The 20,947-nt window shown below is 34.0% G+C and overlaps 1 protein-coding gene across 1 annotated transcript in view; it reads left to right on the top strand.

Moving 5' to 3' along the window:
- CWC22 (CWC22 spliceosome associated protein homolog) overlaps positions 1 to 20,947 on the top strand; it is a 51,437-nt gene that overhangs the window by 7,710 nt on the left and 22,780 nt on the right. The window contains exons 2-9 of the mRNA XM_054562314.1: positions 4,917 to 5,054; positions 9,601 to 9,668; positions 11,005 to 11,115; positions 12,176 to 12,421; positions 14,839 to 14,967; positions 18,517 to 18,685; positions 19,069 to 19,122; positions 20,759 to 20,894. Coding sequence (XP_054418289.1) covers positions 5,028 to 5,054; positions 9,601 to 9,668; positions 11,005 to 11,115; positions 12,176 to 12,421; positions 14,839 to 14,967; positions 18,517 to 18,685; positions 19,069 to 19,122; positions 20,759 to 20,894 — 940 coding nt within the window. The 5' untranslated portion in view covers positions 4,917 to 5,027. The remainder of the gene's footprint in view (positions 1 to 4,916; positions 5,055 to 9,600; positions 9,669 to 11,004; positions 11,116 to 12,175; positions 12,422 to 14,838; positions 14,968 to 18,516; positions 18,686 to 19,068; positions 19,123 to 20,758; positions 20,895 to 20,947) is intronic.

Raw genomic sequence — 20,947 nt, 5'->3', positions numbered from 1 at the left:
TCTCTTTGCAGGAATTTCCAATTAGTCTAAGTATCAAGCACGCACATGGTGAACTCTCAGAATTTCCCTAGAGGCGTATTCTGTGTAAATCGGGATGGTGATAGAACTTTCTACATTTTGTTGTTGTTGTTGTTAGAACTGCAGTACCAGTCTACCTTACAATATTGTTATTTCACACTTACATTACTTGATTGCCAGAATATTATTTGGTGATGATGGTCTAAGGGTAGAAAGAGGAAAGATGATACTGATCAAAAAGAAAACCCATTAAATTTAAACAACTAAGGTAAATTTGAAATAAAATACATAGAAAAAAACATTTTTTCAGTATGTTGGTTGGTTAAGAAGAGAAACCAGATTTAAGATCCAAGGGGAGTATCAAAGCAAAATGAAAAATCTTTCACAGTACAGTCAACTGATTAGCTCATATTATATCTAGTCATAGTGAATTTTAGGTATGCTAACTAAATAAAGGTATCTTTAAAGTTATTACTATGGAAGTTTAAAAAGAAGTATTGTCTCACTATGTAAACATCAAAACTTTCACTATCTGGAACTTTGGAAGAATCATTAGGTTAGGGTAGGAACATTTTCTGGATAGTAGAAACCATACGTGTTTTCATTTTATAATTTGCCAGTTTGGTGTCAGCTTATTAATGTTGGCATTTTCATTAGGATGCTGTAGTGGATGGTTTTGTCATTTAAACTTCTTTTGAATTTTAGCTCTGCCATTTACTAGCTGTAATTTATTTGGACACATTGCTTCAAATTTCTGTATCTCAGTTCTCCCATTGTAAAATAAGGCCAAAAGGTACTTGACCGGGATGGCTCAGTTGGTTTAGCATCGTCTGGCAAACTCCAGGTCAGGGTTGTAGACCTCGTCCCTCGTTGGGGCTCCTGAGAGGCTACCTATCGAAGTTTCTTTCCCTCTCTTTCCTCTTCCCTTCCCCTCTTAAAAAAAAAAAAAAAATCACCAGAGCAAGATACATATGAGGATTGAAAAGACTATATAAAAATGCCTAGTATAATGTCTTTGTGGATACAGTAATTTATCATTTTTCATTATTGTCATCTTATCCTAAATTACACATTTTTGACTTCTGAAACAGGAAATGTAGTTAATCAGTTAATCTGTGGATGTCTCAGGAGCATCATTGAAATGTGCTGTGGAGCCTATTGTATGTGTCGTCAACCCTTCCTTTGGCTGGTTTTGAACATTGATGCTTAGTTTGCTTGCACTCTTGCACATCAGTACCCTTTGGGACACTTGTCACCATGCTATGCTAAAATGACTTTTGTCTCAGTGGAATATGTGTTATGAGGAAAATGCTTTCTAAAACCTTGTATATTATTGACATTAGTACTTAGAATAGCTCTGTGATTAACTTGGGCATAACATTTAAGTAACAGGTGATTTTGAAATGAGTCTTATTTTAAGTATGTACTAAGTTAAGTTCTTTTAGAAATATATATATATAAAATATATATATTTATATATATATATGAATGCAGGTAATTCTGAGATTCCAAATCCCACCCAATTCTCACTCTTTTACGCAGAAAACCATGATGTGAATATGATAATAATTGTCAGCAAGTTTACAGTCTTATGGATCAGAAAGTGTTCTCTTCCATTATTTTGTTCCCACTGTAGACATAAGAACTTCAGCCCACCTTTATTGTTTTAGAAAGAAGACTGGATAGAAGATATTAATCAATTGAGTTAGTGTTGAATTCAAGTTAACATGGGTTCTTACTACATAAAAATATCCCATTCTAGAGAAGGGCGAGTTGTTCAATTCAAGATCCACATATATCTGTTTAGTCTCATTTATTCTATCACTGTCCTGCTCGCTCTTTTTTGTCCCCCATGCCATTGAATTGTTGGGGAAAGTGGTTCATTTGTCTTGTATATTAAAGCCCACCAATGAAAACTCACCAGTAAGATACCTAATTAGTAGTCAAAGTTCATTTATTAATTTGTTACAGTAAGGGAGAAACCATACTGTAGGGAATCACATGGTGCCTCAGAAGGGATGGTTCAGAAAGGGTACTTACAGAGTTTGTGACACTGGAGGTACTTAGTCATCAGTCTTGACAGGGATTGGGCAGAGGTTTTAAACTAGAGAGTCACTGGAACAGTAAATGATTCTATCTTTAGAACATATACACTGTAACTCCTTGAGATATTATAATTTTTACTTTAAACAGATCTATGTTTTTTGAATAAAAAGTAGTCTTTTTTATTTCCTGAGAAAGTTACCATATCTAGTGTTGTCCATTTCTTCCTGAAAAAATGAATTCCATCTGGTATTATTTCTCTTCAGCCTGAGGAACTTCCTTTAGCATTTCTTGTAGAGCAAGAGTATTTTTGCTGGAATCCTAGGTTAACAGTTTTTTATCTTTCATTATTTTAAAGATTGTTCTGCTGTTGTCTAGTCTCCTTAGTTTAAGTAACTAAGTTAGCAGTCATTTCAATTGTTATTTCCATGTATGTAATGTTTATTTTATTCTCTTGCTGCTCTCAGGATTTTCTCTTTATCTTTGGTTTTCAGTGGTTTGACTTTACTAATACACATAATCTATATCTCTGTGCATAACTGGTTTTCTTCATATTTATCCTGTCTGGGATTCTCTGAGCTTCATGAATAAATTTATATCTTTCACCAAACTTGAGGAAACTTTGGCTCTGAATTTTAAAATATTTTTTATATCCCATTTTTTCTTTCTTTTTTGGATTTTAATTACACATACATGAAACCTTTTGATGTTGTTCTACATGTCCCTGATACAGTTTGTGAGTTTTTTGGGGGGGCAGGGCACATTCTTTTTCTATAGATTGGATGATTTCCCTTGATCTGACTTCAGGCTCATTGATTTTCCTTTATCTCCATGTTACTGTTAAAGCTATCTAGTGAATTTTTCACTTAATATATTTTTCAGTTCTAAAATTTCAGCTTTATTCTCTTACATGATTCATGTTGTTATTTGGGGGTTTTCCCTGAAATTTTCTATGTTTTTATTCCTTGCAAGCTTGCTTTCCTGTGCATTTTTTAAATATGCTTTAGAAACCTTGTGTGCTAATTTCACCGTCTGGGTCACCTCAGTATTGGTGTCTTTGTCTTTTTTTCTTAAGATTAGGCCACAATTTGCTGATAACTTGAGGTTTTTTATGTGAAGACTCTATTCTATTACATACATACGTCTGAGGAGTAGTGACTTTTTAGGCAGTTAACTTGATTAGACTTAAATTGCAAATTTTCTCTTAGCTGTTCAAATCTAAGTTTAGTTCTTTGCCTCTTAGCAGGACTCTATTTTGTGCATGTATAGGTACAGTCGTCAGAGATTTGGGAGAGTTTACAACCAGCACTTCGAGCTCCCCTTCTCTGGCTCCCTCCCACCTGGGAGTTCTCTAGCAGCACCTTAGCCTATCTGCAGCTGCAAATAATAAGAGGTAGGGTGCTTTAGAGTGAAATTATATTTTATACATTGATAAATTTATAAAGACTCTCATGTATATTGCATATACTAATCTTGATTTCATGCTAACCATTGTAATAGAAACTTTCCTTGACTTAATTACTTTGTACATCCCCATCTGTATTAAATGGTGTTGAGGTCATTTGTGTACGCAGTCTAATGAAAAGAATACTTAATTGGGTGTCCTTAAGCTAGGTTTCTACTTACGGTTCACCACTAACTATTATAGCATAGGTTATTTAAATGACTTATTTGACCTTCAGTACTCTGATCTTTAAAAAGAAAAAATTGCCCCTGGCCAGGGTGCTCAGTTGGTTGGAGCATTGTCCCATGCACCCAAAGATTGCAGGTTCGATTCCTGGTCAGGGCACATACCTAGGTGCAGACTCAATTCTCAGTCAAAGTGCGGACAGGAGGCAACTGATTGATGCTTTTCTCTCACATTGACATCTCTCGCTCTCTAAAAATTAATAAACATATCCTCAAGTGAGGATTAAAAAAGAAGAACAAATTGTAGCAGATACTTGTAACATCCTTTCTGGCATTCAAATTAAAATTTTTTCCTGGTTGTATTCAGTTTTAGGGACTGAGCACAGTTTTTCTCTAATTTCTCATGTCTTTTCATTTTATTTTCTTCTATTTCATTTTGTTTTTGTAATTTTATTACTATACACCATACTGAAAACCACTTAAATATGCAACTTTCATAAACCATAAACCACTAAGATACATAAGTCCAATAAAATACTTGAAAGGCAGTTCTATGTAAACATAATCAATTCAGCATTTTTCAAAAATTCCTAAAATTTGTTTTAATAGATGGATATTGAAAGACATTTTATTTTAGCATTTAATGTTAATGACTTTATTTTGATCTAAATACTTAGTTCTCTTAAGTGCATATATTTGAAGCCTTGTGCCTAAGATAGATCACATTAAGACTTGATTGCTATAGCATATTGTATTTTCATGCAGAGTATTTCTATCTCTGAGTGAACATTATTATAAGAATATTGGATATTTCATTCTTACTTTATATAGAAACATTGGATAATTATATTCAGTTTATACAAAGTTTCTCGTATAAGTGTTTCCTCTGTTCACTTGTTTTTATTTCCTAATAATGTCATAATTCTCTTTTATGGTAGATATAAGTATCCCTCACTGAGACCAAGTTGAACAAAGTTATCTGACATCAGTTATTAACTTTTGTTCCTCACAATCTTTAGAATGAAATACTTTATTTTGCCTACTATGTCCTTTTCATTATTTGCTCACTGTTCAGAATATTTTCTACTAATATGTATTCTTTATACATTATATGAAACCATTTAAGGATTTTTTAGATTCTTAAGTTATTGATTATATCTGTGCCTATTGACTAAGAAAACTAAGGTGGTCAAAGTTAACAAAGCTTTTTTTGGTATATTTTATAGGTGACCCTTGCAGACAGAAAAAGTAAACTGTCCAAGAATTGATACCATTTGGTACTTGTTATTTGGACCAGCTTAAAGAGTTTGATTTATAGGATCAACTGGCAACAGAAAATGAAAAGTAGTGTGGCACAGATAAAAGTAAGTGTTTGAAACTTGTAATAAAAAAAAAATGAACTAGTAGTTAATTGCCTATCCTTTAAACAAAAATGCATTTATACAATTTAGACATTGGAAGCAGATGGTTTAGTGGCATCATACACACAATTAACCTATGCAATTTCAAATGTAGAAACTTGGTCAAATGGTAGTAACAGTGTTCAAAAGGACAGGTGAGAGAACATACGGCTGGGGGGGATGCGGGGGTGTGTGTGTGTGTGTGTGTGTGTGTACGTACGTGTGTACATTAGTGCCTGCACGAATCAACAAAATGCATGTGAGTGGGCACATGAAAAGAAAAATAGTAACAGAGCAGGAAATTGCACCATCCTTAAAGAACATGCCTTCTTGAATGAGCCTGAAAAGAATTGTGCCCTCAGTTGGTCACAGTTCCTGCATGCCTGTCTACAGGTGAGCTTTCTCTTGCATATTTCATATGCATAAGTGAACTCTTTATCATGTGCTGTCCTTCAGATAATATACATTCATTCAACAAATATTTGCTGAATTCTTACGGTGTCTCAGTGACTGTTCTAATTACTTTGAGTAAAAGGGTGAACAAAACAGGAATCCTTGTTCTCATGGAGTTTGTATTTTAGTGGGGAGAGACAGAAAATAAATCATAAACTTAAAACATAATTATGTTAGAGCGTTAAGGGCTAGACTTGTGCTATGAAGAAAAGAAATGGGGTAAAGTTGATCAGTAGCATTAGAAGTGGCCATTTTTAATAGGGAAGGCCCATTGGAAAGGTAGCCATTTAAGCAGAGACTTGAAGGATATGAGGAAGTTAGCCATGCAGATGTCTGGGGCAAGTGTATGCCAGGCAGAGAGAACAATAAGGTCAAATGCAAAGGAGTCTAGCGTGGCTGGAGCAGTTTGTGAAAAAGGGAGCACGGTGGGAGATGAGAGCAGAGCAGTAGCAGGTCGGTAAGCTGAACTGCGTTCAGAGCTATTTCTCTGCTCTGGGTGGACTCGGTGGGAGAGCAAACCATTCCACTTCCTTTTCTTTTCAACTTCATGGACCTACATACAAGCAGATACATAGTTTCCTGGGTCTCCGTTATTAAGGGGGAAAGTGTATTTTGTTTAATTATAAATCTAGGCACTTCTTTCCTCTCCTCCATGAGCTCTGCACCCATAAACCCCCTTCTCTAAAAAGAACCAGTGGATTGTGATCTCCTTAACAGCAGATAGCAGGTCGACGACCTGGTGCATGGTAAGTGCTTAATAAGCTGAATTGATAGACTTACCGACTGAGGCAGGCTGTGCTGTCATCATTTCTATGTTCTTAACGCCATGAGAAGACACATTCTCCAGACTCCCTGCTAGGCAGACATCCCACCTCTGCTTACATATCTCCCTTGGCAGGAGGCTCACCATCTCTAAAGCTACCCCATCTGTCAGTAGATAACTTGTATGTGGTTCTGAAATCTTCCTCTTTGGGACTTGTACTCATTGGTCCACTGGCACTCAAACAGTTAATTAATTATGGGCCTAGTAATAAGTGGCAGATTGTATTAGGCACTGGGACGTAAGAAGATCTTGTGTGGAACTTACTCTTGACTAAGCTATGTTAGATTAGGGCACTCAGATTTAGACTGATACCTTTTATACAGAGAAGGACTGTTTAGTCGCTCTTAGAGTCATTCTTCCATTCCTCTTTGACTGTGCTTCTCCATCTTTCCCTCTTGTGTTCCTCATGGGTACTCTGTGATATCCCCTCAGCCTAGGAGTGGGTGTCCAGTCAGCAAATCCTTTACACTTAATAGTGGCTTGGACCTCCTAGTCTGTTCTGTTTCTTTTATTTATTTATTTTTTAAATATTAATTTGAGAGAGAGAAAGAGAAACATTGCTTTGTTGGTCCACTTATTTATGCATTTATTGGTTGTGTCTTGTATGTGCCCTGACTGGGGATCGAACCTGCAACCTTGGTATATTGGGATGATGCTCTAACCACCTGAGCCGGTCGCCCAGGGCCCAGTTCTCAGTTAGTCTACCTGCCTCTCTCTATTTTGCTAGCCACAAGCAGGTCCACTCTCTAGGTTAGACCCAGTCTTAGCTCTGGTGAAGGTCAGATCTTCCCTTGATATTCAGAGGACTCATCTGTTAGGTTCAAGAGGTCTGAGCGGAGGATCTCTTGTTTTTCCATTGAGTCTCACTGTGGCTTCCTTGGGTAGCTGGAAGCAAGCTCCCCTACTCCTTCAGCTGCTCCTTTCCCTTACTCTTGAAGATTTGCTCCCTTTCCTGAGCCTAATGGATGCCGGGAGCCTCTGTACCCAGGCTCCCTGCTTCACTCACCTCCTTGCACTGCTCTCTCTGCTTTTAGAGACTGCAAGTGATTGCATGGTGTAGCATATTTGTATTGCTAGATGAACAATTTAGAGACTTTTTAAAGGTAATTTTGACAATATGTTATTTTCAATTACAGCTCTAACTTACAATCTAAACTCTATGATAAAGGAAATTGGGAAATTCTGGTTATTATTATTTTAATCATACCTCAAAATTATTTTTCACTTCGTGAAATCCTGTTCAGCAACTAAAGCCCAGTACAGGTCCCCCTTACCCACTGCCATCCCTCAAGCCTCTGTGCCATAGTGATGGTGCTATACTCAGGATTTCCTGCTGGCACTTACTACGTGTGCCAGTCATGTGCTAACTTGATCGTATTTACAAAATCCTGATTCACGACTTCAATATTTTTGGTTTCTTTTTCTTGCTCAGAACAGATGTTGTAGAGATGTGTTAAAGATCATTAGCACAGAATTGAGGCCATCTCCCTAATATAATCAAAATAATTGCCCTGCCTTGTTAAAAAAAAAAAAAAAAAGTAGATTTTGCAGTTTTATTGTCTTTCTCCTCCTCCTCTTTTCCTCTTCCTCCTCCTCTTTTTTCTTCTCCCTTTTTCTTCTTTTTTCTTTCTCTTCTTCTCCCCTTCCCCTCTCCCTCCCCCTCCCTCTCCTTCTTCTTTCTCTCTCTCTCTTTCTGTAACATAGAATCTGATATGTTTAATTGTGGAAATCTTTATAACCATCTTTTTCCTATAAGATCATAAATTCCTTGAGGGTTTTTCCTACCTTTTGTATCCTTCTGAGTGTCTACACAGGAAGGGCATTGTCTTGTAGTAAATCATCAGTAAGTACTATGTTTGATATTACCATGAATTGAATGAATCTTGTGCTCCATATTTGGCTTAAAATATTGAAGTTGGGTTTATAGAAACCTATATATACATGTTGGACATTTCCACTTCATTGTGTTGCTAAGTGAAATAATTTTAAAACTTTCTTATGCATATTAGAAACGGTTTTAAGATGAGTACATTGAGTATAAAGTAACAGTCTATGGCTACTGTAAATTGTAAATTTGATCACATGCTTATTCAGTTACATAAGTGAGTCTGGTTTATGTATACTATTTAAAAAATTCAGGAGTTAATGAGACTGTTTGGGAATTTACTTGTGATAATGTTAGACTCAAACTTCTGTTAATTAGATAATCATAAAATAAGAGGAAGTTTGAACAGTTTACATTTCTATGCAGTATAATTTTCTATTTTTAAGTGTGCCTTTTTCCCACTAGGGAGGCAAGGATATAAGTATACAAAACAAGTTACTCATTGTTTGTTTTACTTTTTCTTAGATTTTAAGATTAAGATACTTTACAAAATGAACTGTTTTTCTTAGGTCAATTAAAATTACTTTAATTTTTAAAAAAATGCTTATCAATATAAATGTCGACCAGTGGTATAAAAAAATGACCTATTTATAGAGATAAATATTTTGGCTTCTTAAATGTATTTGGATTTTTAAGTTAGAGTGTGTTCCCAAACTAGATGGTTCATGTCTCTGTCTCATGTGACATGTCTTCAATCTCATGTTATATTGAAGTTATTTATATGTCTGTTCTTTTTCAAAGGATTTAACATAGGAGCTATAAGAGCCATATCTTTGAAGTCAACTTTTTCAAATTCTTAGAACTAATGTAGTGCCATACATATCGGATACTCAAATGATGTTTGCGGAAAACAAAAATGAATTTCATAAATATATTAAAGTTTGTATTTTCTAGACACTTATTTTATCTAGATTCTTTAACCTGGGCTAAAGTTGTGGTTATTATAAGCCTAAGGAACTAAGGAGATAAGTTCAGTACTAAGATTTGCGCATAACCACAAAAGTGAGCTCTAGCTAGAAAACACCTGGCCCTTAGTCATATATTTCCAAAAGAAAGCTTTGATCTTGTTTCAACAAGAGATATCTTTATAAAAATGGTGTTCTGTAAGTTTATAATTTATATAAACTTAACAAATAAAATATCTTCTAAGTAGCATTGAAAATTTGAAAAATATTTTCAGCTACCTTAAAATTTTTTGGTTAAAAAGGGTATTTGCTCCACTGTGAAAACAAATTTTTAAAAAATACTTTGAAGTAATTTCTAAAGCACTGCCAATTGTCTGTATTTCATTGCCTATGTGTTTTTTAACATAATTTTTAAAATGTTTTATATTCTTTTCCTTTTGAAAGCATTCTTCAGGTCATGACAGAAGGGAACACAGTAATTCTTATCAGAGGACCATCTCTCCAGAGGATAGGTAAACAGTTTCATGTGTTATGAATTCAAATTAAATATTTTATAAGTTTAAGAAATTACTTAGCTCTTAGGTTTCTAATTTTAGTGTGAACTACTTTTTTTTATGGTTTTATAAAGAATATTACTTGAGTGGGCTTGAGGACAAATCATTCTTGATTAACTGTCTAGGACTTTATCTAGTAAATCTAAATTTTAAGTAATTTTTTAGGTGAATGTAAAGAACTATAATATCTTCAATACTAAATACAATGAGTCTATAAAATGGAAAATTGAGTTGAAATCACATTATTTTGAGATGTTGCTTTTACTGTTACTACTATCCTTTACATTTACATAGTTCTTCATACTTTTTAAAATATTTTTTGTGTCATCATAGTCATGTTAAGATCAAAGATCCAGAAATATCACCATTATATTCATCATGCATTCATATGGGATTTCAGTTATTTCACTTAGTAAACTGTGACCATTAAAAATAATTTATGAAGGGAAAAGCAATAAACTTTCTTTTGTTTCTCTAATCTCTTCCTCACTTCATATGCACTTTCTTCTTACTCTACTCTTTTGTCTCTGAAAACCTTTGCTTAATGTATAAATTAATTGCCATGGTTTGCAGCTACTTACTATCTTCCATCAATTACCTACCGCCTATTTTAAAAAAATCTCTACACACACACACACACACACACACGGGTGTGTGTGTGTATCTAAATTAATTATAGATGTGTATAGAAAATATGGATTATGTTACTATATATTTATTATGTGGGTGTGTATTTAACCTCTCTTGATGTTCTCTGATTTTACTGACTTTTGAGATTCAAATAGCAAATCTTAAACTATTCATCCTTGCTTGCTTGTCATTTCAATTCATTGTCACTGCTATCCAAAAATGCAGTTTGAAGAGTAATAGCTAATAAAGTATTTTGGAGTGGAGTTAAACTGGTCTTTATAGAAACCACTTGATGGCATTGGTCCCATTTGTTCAGTGTTTGGATAAAGTAAATAGATACAGACTAAGCAAAAGAAGTCATTTGCAGAATAGTCTTCATGCTAACTATATACAATATCTGGATAAATGTCTTTTACTGAAGACAGTGTGAATCAGGAAGACCAGTTTGGTTAAGAGAGTTCCAGTGGTGGGTTTTTTGTGCACAAACTGAACTCTTTCATAATCAAGACTGAATGAATGGGTGTCAAAAATGAGCTGTTAAACTGTCAAAAACAATTTGTTAAGACATTTTTTAGTCATAGAGTTGCTTTACATTACCAGTGTATGACTTTCATAAATATAATGGAGTTGCTTTCAACTTTGGTTTTCTTATTTTCTGTATTAGATATGCAGAACAAGAAAGATCCCCTCGGGATAGAGATTACTTTGATTACAGCAGGTCAGACTATGAGCGTTCAAGAAGAGGACGTTCTTATGATGGTAGCATGGAGTCACGGTTAGTATTGGAATTAACTATAGAAAAAGTGTATTTGGCCCTGGACACATAGCTCAGTTGTTTAGAGTGCTGTCCCAATACGTCAAGGTTGTGGATTTGATCTCTGGTCAGGGCACATACAAGAAGCAACCAATGAATTCATAAATAAATGGAACAGCAAATCAGTGTTTCTCTCCCTCCCTTTCTCTCTAATAATCAGTAAATTTAAAACATATCTATATAATGATAAAATGAAACTGTTTTTACTTACTGTATTTACGTAACTCATGGTTGCGCAGAGCATGAGCAGAATAATCTAAGTTTCCAAAGCAGTATATATAAAAAACAGCTAAGTGGACAAACTTTTCTCTAGGGAAAAGTAACAAAAAGCAAGGATTTACCCTTTCCTGTTAGTTCTTGATGGTTCCAGAAAACAATATTCTGATTATTTTAATAGTATTAGCTTAAGAAAGGATATTCTGAGATTTCTAATAAAAATACCAGTTGTATCAAGGATAATTTCAAATGTTACATTTTTTTTACAACAGTTTTCCTCTTAAATTGTCATTATTTGAAATAAACTCTGGTTTCTCTTTTATATAGTTCATAATCTATATCACAGGCCAATTTGTCTTCTTAAAACACTATTTTCATGTCACTATCCCACTCAAAAACTATATTAAAAAGTTAGTGTGTTGCTTGTCTTTTAAGATTTCATTGTGACTTGAACTCATCCTCTCAAACTGCCATTACATATGATTCTTTATTGTTTCCATACTGTTCTTTTCATTCTAGCCTGAACACACTTCCTCAGTTTTTCAGTTGTTATTACTACTTGCAGAAAGCCAGTCTCCCTTCTCTTTCCCTCCTCCCCTTCCTGCCCTCACAAATTCTGTCAAGCGTTGGAGACCTAATTTAGTTACATTTTCTCTGTGAAGCACTTTCTTACCATTCCAAGCCACTCTTCCTTGTCTGGATTTCTGAGGCCCACTTACAGTCTCACTGATTTGGTATACAGAAATACATTTAAGAATGTATTTCATATTGTCTTTTCTCCATTTTCAAAAATTTAATGTTACAGAAGTAGGGACCGAGAAAAACGCAGAGAGAGAGAAAGAGATTTTGATCGGAAAAGGTCCCGGAAATCCCAATCGCCTGGGAGAAGAAGCCCAGAACCATCGATAACCCAGAGTTCTTCTGCTCAGGATGAACCAACTGCAAAGAAGAAGAAAGATGAACTGGATCCTCTCCTTACTCGTACTGGTGGAGCATATATTCCTCCTGCAAAGCTCAGGATGATGCAAGAACAGATTACAGATAAAAACAGGCATGTTGATATCACTAAGTATTCGAGGGAAAGATACCCTGATTGGGGGGAAAAAAAATCAACTATGGTCTAATTATCCTTGACTGTTGAGAATTTACATTAGTCCACAGTGATAACAGAGCCCTCAAATTAAACTTCTTTCCTTTTTTACTCTATAAGCTCCCTTGAAGCTTTCATACTATTCGCCCTGGCATTAGCTCATGACTTCTTTATTTTTTTATATGTATGAATTTAAAAATTTGAGGAAAGATCACTTAGCTATTTTTACATTATTTCTTTCATAGTTGCATGCTTGCATATAAGTAGTGTCAGTTTTCCTTGATAATAAAAGAGTATTGATATTTTTGACCTAAAATAAATCTTTTCAGTTTTACCAAACCAGAAGTTGGTATACTTTTTCTGAAAGAGGCCAGATACATAAACACTTAAGGCTTTGTTCACTATTCTGTCTCTGTTGCAGCTACTCAATTCTGTTGGGATTACAGCCATAGATAATATATAAACAGATGAGTAGCTTTGTTCCAAAAAAGCTTTATTTATAGAAACAGACTATGGGCTGCATTTGGCTCATAGTCATAGTTTGCCAACCCCTGGTCTAATCCATGAAACTACATAGACAGTTTTCTCTTTTCTTTCCTTTTCTTAGGCCATAACATCTTAGACTATAATGTTTTGCTACATTAAGGCAAAGAATCAAAATTCATATATGAATACTCACACTCAAAATACCTTTCCTTCCCTTTTCAAAATAATTGGGATGTTGAGGCATGATATAGGAAAGTATAGCTAAGTTTTCAAGATGATTTTCTGTAATGGAAAGAGATAATGTCTCGGTAAAGTATGGTTCAAGATTGAATTGGTCACTCAGTTGCCAGGTATTTAGTTAAAAGATTGGGTTAGAAGATAGCTGTACTTTAAGAAAAACGGATTCTAAGTGGGCCAAAAAAGTGTTCCTAAATCTTTCATGGGTATTTTAATGGCAACTTGAAAGTACTTGAGAACTTTATATAAACAAATTTGTTTCAGGAAAGAACCTAAAGTAGAAATGTCATGTAAAGTGCAAAGATTTGAAGTAAATTAAAATATGTGCTAGAAAAGGACATTAGATGACATTAAATTTAAAACTGGTAAGTTTCTCTTTATGTGTCACATTCCAACATTTGGTAGTGATGCTTTGAATTTTACTTTGAGAAGAGATTTGGAGATGGCTTTTGTGGTTCATGGGAGCTTCATGATCATGTAGGCTTGTAGCTCTTGTAAAAAGCAGTAGTGGCAACATTAATAAGTATTTACTGTCTCAAATACAGTCCTAAGCAATCCCAATTGTAAAAGACCAGAAACGGTGTTGTTAAACCAAGTTTTTTTTATGAATAAAGTGGTCAGAGGCAGCAGTATATGAAATTTTAAGTAGATTCCTCAAAGATAAGGTTATTAGGTCTACCACCACTTCTTGTTATTTAATATGCTAAGAAGCACAGAGAATACTATATCAACTTTTGTTCTTTTCATGTTTTAAAAACTATTTCTGTATGATTGCTATTCTTTGTAAACCTAAGTATTAGTATATGTTATTCCAAGAAGTCTGTCAGCTTCATCAGAGAGCTTTATGTAAGAAAAAAAAAATTAAGACTGCATCTGAAATCATATTTCACAGAGAAATAGTTATAAAAACCATAGAATTTTGAGCTTTAAAATTAAAAGACTTCCTCCATCATCACATTCAACCAAAGAAAACCAATTAGGCTAAAGAGTTTACCTAAAATCTTAGTTTAAAAAGAGCACATAACTCAACATTCAGCAGGTATAGGTGTGGAATTACTGCATAAATGTAGAGATGTTCATTAAGATACTTAGGACAGTCTTTCAGCCTCATGATTTCTCATGGCTTTCCCTTTTTCCTATAATTATTATTTCTTTATATTGTAGTTTAAAACATTTTTTTCTGTCATGCTTTTACAAAAAAGGACATAAAAATTTCCTTTTTTAGGCTTATATGTGGGTGTTTCAGGTAATAATTTAAAATAAAAAAAATCTTTTAAAATGTTTTCTTTAGAGACAAGCTTGAATGAAGTGTTATAATGTAAAATAAACATGTATTGAATCTGGCTGATGAATTAAATGTTGTAAATTACAATATTCATGATCATGATCAAAGGACAAAAGATTATCCTTAAATATCCTTAATATTCATGTTAATTAAAGGGAAGGAGTCTGTATATAAGCGTATGTACATAAAAATCAAATAGCTTAGGATGTATTTGTGTTCATTTAGTAATATTTTACTGCATTTTGGGATCATTGTGTGAAAATCATGTTAAAAATAAAGGAACTAAGTATTTTTCATGTTCTTATTATAACCTCTTGTTATTTTGATTGTTGACTAAGTTTTAATCTTTATTAAAATATATTCTTTTCAGCTTAGCATACCAGAGGATGAGCTGGGAAGCACTAAAGAAGTCAATCAATGGTCTTATTAATAAAGTCAACATTTCCAATATAGGTATTATTATTCAAGAACTTCTTCAAGAAAATATAGTTAGAGGAAGGTAAGCATCAGCTATTTTATTTTTGGTATTTCATAGTAGTTTTTTATTTTTTATTTCATTATTTTTTGAAGTATATTTTATTGATGCTATTACAGCTGAATTCTTTCCGCTTTGCCCCCGTCCACCCCGCACCTCCCTCCCTCCAGCATCCTCACCCCCATAGTTCATGTCTGTGGGTCGTGTATATAAGTACTTCAGCTTCTCCATTTCCTACACTATTCTTAACGCCCCCTGTCTATTTTGTACATACCAGCTAGGCTTCTTAATCCCTATACCTTTTTTTCCATATTCCCCCTTCTTCCTCCCCACTGATAACCCTCCAGATGATCTTCATGTCTATGATTCTGTTCCTGCTCTGGTTGGTTGGTTAATTTGTTTTTGTTTTTTAGATTCAGTTGTTGACGGTTATGAGTTTGTTGTCATTTTAATGTTCATAGTTTTGATCTTCTTTCTCTTAAATTAAGTCCCTTTAACATTACATGTAATAAAGTCTTGATGGTGATGACCTCCTTTAACTTTACCTTGTCTGGGAAGCACTTCATCTGTCCTTCAATGCTAAATGATAGATATGCTGAATAGAGTAATCTAGGTTGTAGGCCCTTGCTTTTCATCACTTTGAATACTTCTTGCCAGTCCTTTCTTGCCTTCGAAGTTTCTTTTGAGAAATCAGCTGATAGTCTAATGGGAACTCCTTTGTAGGTAACTCTCTTCTTTTCTCTTGCTGCTTTTGAGATTCTCTCTTTATCTTTAGCCTTTGGCAATTTAATTATGATGCGTCTTGGTGTGGCCTTCTTTGGGACCACTTCTTTGTGCTTCCTGGATTTGTATGTCTTTTTCCTTCACCAAATTAGGGAAGTTGTCTGTCGTTATTTTTTCAAATAAGTTTCAATTTCATGCTCTTCCTTTTCTCCTTCTGACATCCCTGTGATTTGGATGTTGGTATTTTTGGATATGTCCCAGAGTCTTCTTATTCTCTCTTCGGTTTTTTTTTGAATTTTTGTTTCTTTATTCTGTTCCGATTGATTGTTCATTTCTTCTTTATGTTCCAAATCGTTGATTTGAATCCTGGCTACCTTCCCTTCACTGTTGATTCCCTGTGGATTTTTCTTTATTTCACTTAGTGTAGCTTTCATTTCCTCCCTTTGCTTTTGCTGTACTCAGTGAGTTGAGCAGCTTTATCACCAGTGATTTGAACTCTACCTCCAATTCTGGAGCTTTGTTCTGTTCTTTCATTAGGGCCATATTTCTTTGTCTTCTCAATTTGGCAGCCTCCCTGTGTTTGTTTCTGTGTATTAGGTAGAGCTGCTTTGGCTCCCTTCTTGGCACACCTGTTCAGTTGTATGGGGCGGAGCCTTATGTATTCGCAAGGGTGGACAACCTGCTTCATTGCTTTATGGCTCTATATGTGGGGGAGGGATGGAAGAAGGGACAGTGCCATTGCGTGGCTGCTGGAGGCTTGCTGCACACTCGCCCTGTTTCCAGTCACTTCACTCACTTCCCATATGCGACCAGTACCCTTCTAGCTGTTGCACTGGTGGTTGTTCCCAGAGTAGATGGGTTTGTGTAGGTTTTGGGACTGTATGGGCCCTTTAAATGGACTCTCCTGAGAGACCAGCAGTTTCTTCTGCTGCCCCCCACCCTGCCCCCAAGGTTTTTACAGCCAGAAGTTATGGGGCTTTATTTTATTTTATTTTTTTGGTGCTGGAACCCTGGGCTTTGCAGTCTTGCCTGCGGCTGAGAGCATTTGCTCCCCAGGTGTCCCTCTTAATTTTTATCCACCACACGTGGATGTGGGACCGCCCACTCACCAGCAGCTGCCACTGCCTTGCTGTCACCGCACCTCATCCTCTCCACCTTGGCTCCCCGGCCCCACCCCTCCTACCGTCTGGATGAATGTGACTTATTTAAATCCTTGATGTGGGACTTCCATAAAATTGGATTTTCTGGCATTTCTGGGTGTTTTTTGTTTTGAGCTGAGTTTTGATCCTTCAGCTTATGGTTTTGATCCTTCAAAACTCATGGTTTTGTAAGGAGGCGAAGCATGTCTACCTATGCCTCCATCTTGATCGTAAATCTTCATAGTAATTTTTTAAAGGAACATAATACCTACATGAATAATAATCATTGATTTCTTATGCTACTTATTTTAAAGGTAGTTGAGAATATTTAAAATGCAGTTTTTATAATAAAAATGTAAGTTATTAACGGGTAACCTGTACTTCACTGTCAGAGGTTGTATGGAGTTTTTGCTTTTGAGAAGCTTTGATGTGTTGTAATGATTTTTGTAGACATTTATTTACTGAATACTTCTAATAACCTAAAATCATGAGGCATAGTGAATATTTATATATTTTTATATGTGTATGTGTGTGTGTATAACCTCAGACCAGTTTAATTTCTGATGAAAGCAAAGTGAGAATGTGAAAGAAATGAGGAAGATGAGTAATTTTAGAAAAGCAGAAGAGAATGACTTAGCATTTTCTTTGTGGTTTTATGTAATTGTGATATTTAAAAGGGTCAAGAAATATAGATATCCTGAATTCATTCTATATATTATGTTAAAATCTGAAGGCTATTGTCTTATGTCATTTCACATGACCCAGATTTCTTATCTCAAAAACAATGGGGATACAACGTAAAGTGTAGCATGCTGTGGGGGTGTACAGAGGTGACTGAGGCAGCCACTGTTTGCAAAAGTAGGTAGAGCTCTTTTATTTTACTGAGAAAGAAGCAGACTCAGAGAAGCTCTGTGGGTTGCTTAAGGTCTTATAATTTATTAGTTGAGTTCTTTTTTCTCATTTTCTACTCTAATGATTTAGTTCTCATACCTAAACGTAAGAACTATTAAGACTGTTTCCCTGCCTTTGGCAGTCCAATAATTGTTTGTCATTATATTGCTAAAAATAACTACTTAACCCACTTCTCTCCTTAACAAATACATATAGAAACGTACTTATTTCAAAATGAATTAAAGTAGAATCTTTTATTTTCCCATTATCATTTCAGCATTATTCCAGCAGCACTTTGATTGTCTTTTATCTTTCATATGAGTATTCTACGTCTTCATTTTTATTTTACTGAAAATAAAGGCTTAAAGATGGGAACCACCCAAATTTGTCTTTAATCACATAATTTTATGTAAAAATAATGGACCAGAAGTGGAAATCTTACATTGTCTAAATGTAGTACTTTTAATGCAGGCCTTTGGTTTTTCACTGTTTTGAAAGGGTTAAATTATTTCTAAGAAGTTTAAAAGACTCGCATTTATGACTTGCTATAACAATCAACCTGGGAAAGAGGAATTGTATTTGAAGAAAAAATTCTGCAGAAAATATTGTGGTAAAATCTGTTTTATAAAAGCACAAATTGAAGTTTATTTTCTCAAAAGCAGTCTTTATTAAGAAGATAAACACTTAAATTTATTCCTGATTTAGCATTTGTGATTATTTACAAAGGAATAATATTGCTGGATTTTAAATGAAGTATTTATTCTTCTAATTAAATTGGTGATTATTGTTGACTTATTGTTTGTTTGTTATTTTTAAACAGAGGCCTGTTATCCAGATCTGTTTTGCAAGCACAAAGTGCTTCTCCAATCTTCACCCATGTTTATGCAGCACTAGTTGCAATTATCAACTCAAAATTTCCGCAGATTGGAGAGTTAATCCTCAAGAGGTTAATTCTTAATTTTCGAAAAGGCTATCGAAGAAATGATAAGGTATATATGATGGGATTATAAGCAGGCTGACACATAAGGACAAACTAAAAAATCAGTATCAACCATAGTGAGCAATGTTGATTTCTTCATAGGAATTATTTTTTAAACGGCACATTTCATGAGAACTTTTCTTTGTTCTATTAAATATCCATGGCCACTAATCATGAGCCACAAAAATGATGGCTATAGCTATAGAAATATAACTATTTTGTCAGAAATGGCGCTCTTTCATATATATTAGTTCTTATTATTTAACTTTAATGTGAAAATTATCCTGTGTTACATATTTTAAGTAGAGTGTGTAAGTAAGCTGTAGATTCTGTAGGATAAATGAAAATTGGTTTTAGTTTATAGATTAACTTTTTTCTATCTTTGCTTTTCAGCAACTTTGTCTGACTGCCTCAAAATTTGTGGCACATCTTATTAACCAAAATGTGGTAAGTAATTATCTTTAAAGCTTGGTGCTTTTTTGTGACATTAGACCACAGCCATATTTCTGTTTTTGTTTTGACTTTATAGTCCTTGGGAAACTTATCTTGGTAATATTTTTTAAAAAAACTATAATAAATACCTTTAATATTCCTTAATATGAGGAAGAACCAGACAGTGTTTTGTCAAATTGATCTCTTAATTCTGTAAATGGTTACTTAACTACAAATCATTTTTTTAGAGAAAGTAATTGAATTTGTTTTTATAAAGCAATAAAGTTGGTATCTCTTTCACTCTTTTTCCCTGTATGTGGTATTCATGAGAAACTAATAGTATCTTATTTTTAAAACCCAAGTTCCTGCAACTATGTTCATAGAATCAGTTTATAAAATATAGTAGATTTTAATTTTAATCAGTTTTAAATACAACTAATTTTATCTTTTTGTTAAGTTTTTGTGTTTATTTTGTATTCAGTCACTATTTGAGAGCTTTGATTCAGCTCTGTTCAACTTGAAAATAGTAAAATTTCTCTTGTTCATATTCAAAGGTTTCTTGCATAACCATATTTATATCTATAAAAGGAGAAATTTTGAAGTCATTTTTAATTTTAATTCACTGACATTAAATATTATTTTATTTCTTTCCTACATAAAAATGTTTCCAGTGTTTATAGTTAGAAACCTTTTAGATTTTACCCTAATTATCCATATTATAACAATGTAACTTGCTGATTAAGACTATAAAAACTTTACATGTCTATATTAGCACAGCTATATGTTTCAGTTTCTTAATGCATTTTACTTATACTGGAGATACTTCCCGGTTGTGGTACAGGGCAGTATTTTCTTCTCACTTATAAGACTGTTTGCTCCTTCCGCAAAAAGGTAGTATGTATTTTTCATCTTGTGCTCAATGTAAAAAAGTTAATTTATTAAAAGTTAAAAGTTACTATATAGTGGTTTTGAACATGCTTGTTCTTTTTCTTTCATAGTAAAGCTTCCCAGTAGAATTTTATTCCCATTCTACCAGACATTGTTTATAAATTTTAATTTTTGAATATGGCCAGTGTAAGTAGTTTGATTTAGTAGGCAGGAAGGAAGAAAGGAAGGAAGAGGGGGAAGAGAAGGCGGGAGGGGGGAGAGAGAGGGAGTGAGGACAGAAGAGGATATATTCAAAACTGTAATTGCATACCAGAAACTAAGATATTTTCTGATAAAATACTTACTTATGTAATTTTTGTAACAGTTGCTGATAGAATGAATTGGAAAATGGATATAAAGATTTGTGCTCATGGAAAATCACTGTTCTTCATATAGTGACTATGAAAATATCTCAGATTAAAAATTAGTCATGATTTTCAACTTACATTTTGAGGTTAATTGCATTTCCTGTAGCTAATGTATATTATATTTTTTACATAATATATAAGAATATTTCTTCTGGAGATGTCAAATTCTTAACAGATGCATAATGAAAGTGAAAATAAATTTTATTTTGTATTTGCAGTATTTTTGAATACATTATAAAACTTTGCTAATCATATATACATTATCACTACAAAAACTATATTTACTTTTAAAATTACTCTCAGTGATGTGTGTGTAAGCATTTTCTCTATTCTGTTACATCTTTATTCTGTTTAAGGCGCATGAAGTTTTATGCTTAGAGATGCTTACCTTGCTCCTGGAAAGACCAACAGATGATAGTGTTGAAGTAGCAATTGGCTTTCTCAAGGAGTGCGGCCTCAAATTAACACAAGTGTCCCCAAGAGGAATCAATGGTAAGTTTATGTGCTTGTTTTGACACTGAGCTTTTGTTTTGACTATTATAATA

Source organism: Pteronotus mesoamericanus, unplaced genomic scaffold (genome assembly GCF_021234165.1).
Source record: "Pteronotus mesoamericanus isolate MK-2021 breed Mesoamerican mustached bat unplaced genomic scaffold, CSHL_Meso_final scaffold_651, whole genome shotgun sequence".
Classification (NCBI taxonomy): domain Eukaryota; kingdom Metazoa; phylum Chordata; class Mammalia; order Chiroptera; family Mormoopidae; genus Pteronotus; species Pteronotus mesoamericanus.
This window is presented reverse-complemented; position numbering and strand designations above follow the sequence as displayed.